The following is a 4109-nucleotide window of genomic DNA, read 5'->3' on the forward strand; positions in this document are numbered from 1 at the left end:
ACCTTATGTTTGCATGCGTGCATCATTCATTTGTCTTGCATGCACCGGGCTTGACGCATCATTCAAACTGCATCGTATTTCAATACCTATTTGAATACATGTACCAAATTGTTGCAATCATATGCCATATTAGATAGCCGAGCTTATTTAGTTGCATTATTGCATGTGTTGCATTAGTCATTTTGTATAGTTAGGATCATGTATAATTTCTAACTAGTTTTCTGTTTTGGCTTGGAGTACACTGTAAGTGTTTACGCTTTAGCATACTTGCATGAGTGTGAGTGATTGCCATAATAGCATGCTTGCCATGAGGCTATTTGCTTAAGTGATTAAACTGCATGAATGCCTGTGGATGAAGGCTTTATTGCTTGAATTGGAACAATTCATCAAATGTGAGTTTCAAAGCCTACTTGGTTGTGGCAAATCATGTTTTAAGCCCATTTGAGGGTGGCAAATCCGCGCTTTAGCCTACTTGCGAGTAGCACTTTCAAATCATTTTCGAAAACAAACATGAATTGTTTTGTTCAAATTCTTGTGATTGAGTCTTTACTTGTATGCTGTGCGTATCACGCAGTAATGTTAGATTAATAGCCAGAATATGAACACATGTGTTTATAAAATAACATATCATGCTTAGTAAAGGCCGATCCTTTGATCAGGCGAGCGGGGGTGCTCATTTCAGGACCTTCCCCTCTCGTACCCAAGTTCCAGAGTCGAGGCAACTTTGGTGATGACGGACACGTTGCCTTAGGCACGAGTCAGGGTTTCCTAAATTTCTCAAAAATAAAATATTTAGGTGGCGACTTTGAAATTTGGCAAAGTAGTCCATGTTTGGCGCTTTTTGATAAAAATCAATTTTTCAAAATGATTTGCCGAATTTGGACTCTTTGGTGATTTGTCAGTCTTACATTGCACTTTGTGAGATTAGATCCAGAACCGTGATAGGAGTCCGAACTATAGTAGCTAAGAACCCAATTCGCGCCCTCTCTGAAAAGGGGGGCGCGCAGAGAGAGTTCGGGCAGTCTACAGATACTGGTGCATCGCATTCTTTTATATCCTCTGCTTGTGTTAAGTCATTAGAACTTGTATGTGAACCCTTAGAAACTTCTTTAAGTGTAATATCACCTATGGAAGGGTGCGTTTGGATAGGGTTGATCTGTAAGGATTGTAAGATAGAAGTCTCGGACCTACGCCTGACTTGCAACCTGTGCATCATAGTGATGTCGGGCTTCGATATCATTTTGGGCATGGACTGGTTATCCACCCATTGAGCGGTGATCGATTGCCGTCAATAGAAGGTAGTGGCTCTTGCGCCTGACGAAACACACTTCTAGTTTAAGTGGGATAGGAAAGATTCCCTAACTTCAACAAAACGTAGGACACAGTGGCACAATCAACTTGCGGCTAGGGTAGCAACTTTAATTTTAAATGAGGAGGACCAAGCAGAATTAGAACTTCCACGAGTAGGATGCGAATATACAGATGTATTTCCAGAGGAATTATTGGGATTGCCACCAACCCGGGAGGTAGACTTTAGTATTGAGCTAGAACCTGGAACTACTCCAATATATATGGCCCCATATCGTATGGCACCGACAGAACTACGAGAACTAAAGACACAACTGCAGAAGTTGATTGAAAAAGGATTCACTAGGCCAAGTACTTCACGGTGGGGGGCGCCCGTTCTATTTTCTAAAAAGAAGGATGGGTCTTTAAGACTATGCATCGATTACTGTCAACTCAACCAAGTCACGATCAAGAACTGGTACCCGCTCCCAAGGATTGATGATCTTTTTGATCAACTTAGTGGCTCAAAGTATTATTCAAAGATCGATCTCAGGTCAGGTTACCATCAACTACAAGTCATGGATGAGGATATACCAAAGACTGCCTTTTGAACTAGATATGGTCACTACGAGTTTGTAGTAACGCCCTTCAGACTAACCAACGCGCCAGCAGTATTTATGAGCCTAATGAACAAAATCTTCACACCATATCTTGACCAGTTTGTAGTGGTGTTCATTGATGATATTTTGGTATATTCAAGGATTGAGGAAGAGCATGAGCAACATTTAAGGATTGTTCTTCAAGTTCTTAGGGAAAATCAACTGTATGCCAAGGCAAGTAAATGTGCGTTCGGGTTAAAAGAAGTGAAATTCTTAGGACATGTAGTGTCTAAAAATGGGGTCGCATTGGATCCAACCAAGGTAGAAGCAGTCTTAGATTGGAGACAACTGAAAATTGTGTAAGAAATTTGCAATTTCTTGGGATTGGCTGGTTACTACCAAAGGTTCATTCAAGGTTTCTCCAAACTAGCCAGACTAATGACTTGTTTGACGTAGAAGGGAGTAAAATATGAATGGAATGAAGCTTGCGAAAAAAATTTCAAAGAGCTAAAGAAAATATTAACTAGTGTGCCAATTTTGATCATCCCGAAACGAAAAGTGGGGTACACTATGTATTGTGATGCATCTAAGGAAGGGTTAAGCTGCATGCTCATGCAAAATGGAAAGGTAGTCACATATGATTATAGGCAGTTGAAACCACATGAGCAAACTATCCAACGCATGACTTGGAATTGGTGGCCATAGTTTTTGCTCTGAAACAATGACGACATTACTTGTATAGGGAACAATTTGAAATTTTCACAGATCACAAGAGCTTGAAGTATCTATTTACACAGAAGGACCTTAACTTGAGACAGAGATGGTGGATGGAGTATCTTGAAGATTTCCAGTTCACTCTCTCATATCATCCCAGTAAAGCCAATGCAGCGACAGACGCGCTGAGTCGCGAGAGTAGGGAAATGATAGCTAAATTAGCCATAAAGGAATTGGATATGGTTAAGACGCTCAATGAATTTGGAATTCAGGTAAAGACTCAAGATACGAAGGTATACCTTGGTGCATAGAATGTGATGCCTAATTTAATAAATGAGATCATGGAGGCCTCGAAGCACGATCAAGAAGTAGCCTATGTTCAGGGACTTTTGGAGTTAGGAGAACCAATGCTCGATTGGGCAATTCACCCCAATAAGAGTTTAAGATATCAAGGTAGATTGTTTGTGCCAAGTGACAAGTTGCTTAGAGAAAAAGTACTTAAGGAATGTCATTGCTCCGTATTTGTGGTACACCTAGGAGGGACTAAAATGTACCAAGATTTGAAAAGGTAGTATTGGTAGAGCAAAATGAAGAAGGACGTGGCTAAATTTGTAGCAAGATGTCTAGCATTCCAGCAAGTGAATGTAGAACATCAAAAACCAGGAGGAACGTTGCAGCCCCCGCTAATAGTTGAATGGAAATGGGAGCACGTGATAATGGACTTTGTAACTAGGTTGCCCAGGACACCCAAAGGGCATGATGCTACATGGGTAATAGTGGATTGCCTCACTAAGTTAGCACATTTCTTACCCTATAAGATAACCGACACTGTAGAGTCCATGTGTAAGCTCTACATTAAGGAAATCATTTGACTACAAGGAATTCCTGTATCCATTGTATCAGATCATGATCTACGATTCACCTCTCATTTTTTGGGAAGTCTGCATGAAGTTTTGGGTACCGAATTATGTTTCAGCACCGCTTTTCATCCACAAATAGATTGACAATCTGAGCACATCACCCAGACACTCGAAGATATACTGAGAGTTTGTGTAATGGATTTTCAAGGAAGTTGGGAGCGACACCTACCCTTAATTGAATTATACTATAACAATAGTTTTCAAGCCAACTTTGGTATCACGCCTTTTGAAGCATTGTATGGGCGACCTTGTAGATCAAAGATTTGTTGGACTGAAGTAGGTGAAGCAAACCTAATAGGACCCAAACTTGTCCTAGAGATTACTGAGAAAGTCAAACTGATCCAACAACAGTTAAAGACTGCTTAAGACCGTCAAAAGAATTACGCAGATAGGAGGAGAAGACAACTGATATTCGAAGTAGACGACCACGTGTTCCTAAAAGTGCAACCTAGGTGCGGAATCATACGTTTTGGAAAGAAATGAAGCTATCACCACGGTATATTAGACCATTCAAAATACTAGAGAAGGTGGGTGAAGTGGCAAATTGACTAACTCTACCCTCGCAGTTAGCAAGGATACATAATGTCTT

General features: G+C 40.6%; 1 protein-coding gene across 1 annotated transcript; it reads left to right on the top strand.

Moving 5' to 3' along the window:
- The first annotated feature begins 1586 nt into the window (after window positions 1-1586).
- On the top strand, window positions 1587-3886 carry LOC145807266 (uncharacterized). The gene is made up of 4 exons (XM_082905225.1): window positions 1587-1840; window positions 2048-2110; window positions 2629-2872; window positions 3626-3886. Exons 1-4 carry the CDS (start codon window positions 1587-1589, stop codon window positions 3884-3886), a joined length of 822 nt encoding a protein of 273 aa, XP_082761351.1.
- Window positions 3887-4109: the final 223 nt, after the last annotated feature.

The sequence above is a fragment of the Camellia sinensis genome, chromosome 14 (assembly GCF_055761805.1).
Source record: "Camellia sinensis isolate YWXY chromosome 14, ASM5576180v1, whole genome shotgun sequence".
In the NCBI taxonomy this organism is placed as follows: domain Eukaryota; kingdom Viridiplantae; phylum Streptophyta; class Magnoliopsida; order Ericales; family Theaceae; genus Camellia; species Camellia sinensis.

Bases quoted from the DNA above. Each gene is read 5' to 3' on its own strand.
- LOC145807266 (XM_082905225.1), top strand. From the start codon at position 1,587: ATGGCACCGACAGAACTACGAGAACTAAAGACACAACTGCAGAAGTTG. The intron at 2,111-2,628 runs GTATGCCAAGGC...TTACTTGTATAG, and splicing joins GTTCTTAGGGAAAATCAACT to GGAACAATTTGAAATTTTCA. The intron at 2,873-3,625 runs GTAAAGACTCAA...CACATCACCCAG, and splicing joins TCAATGAATTTGGAATTCAG to ACACTCGAAGATATACTGAG.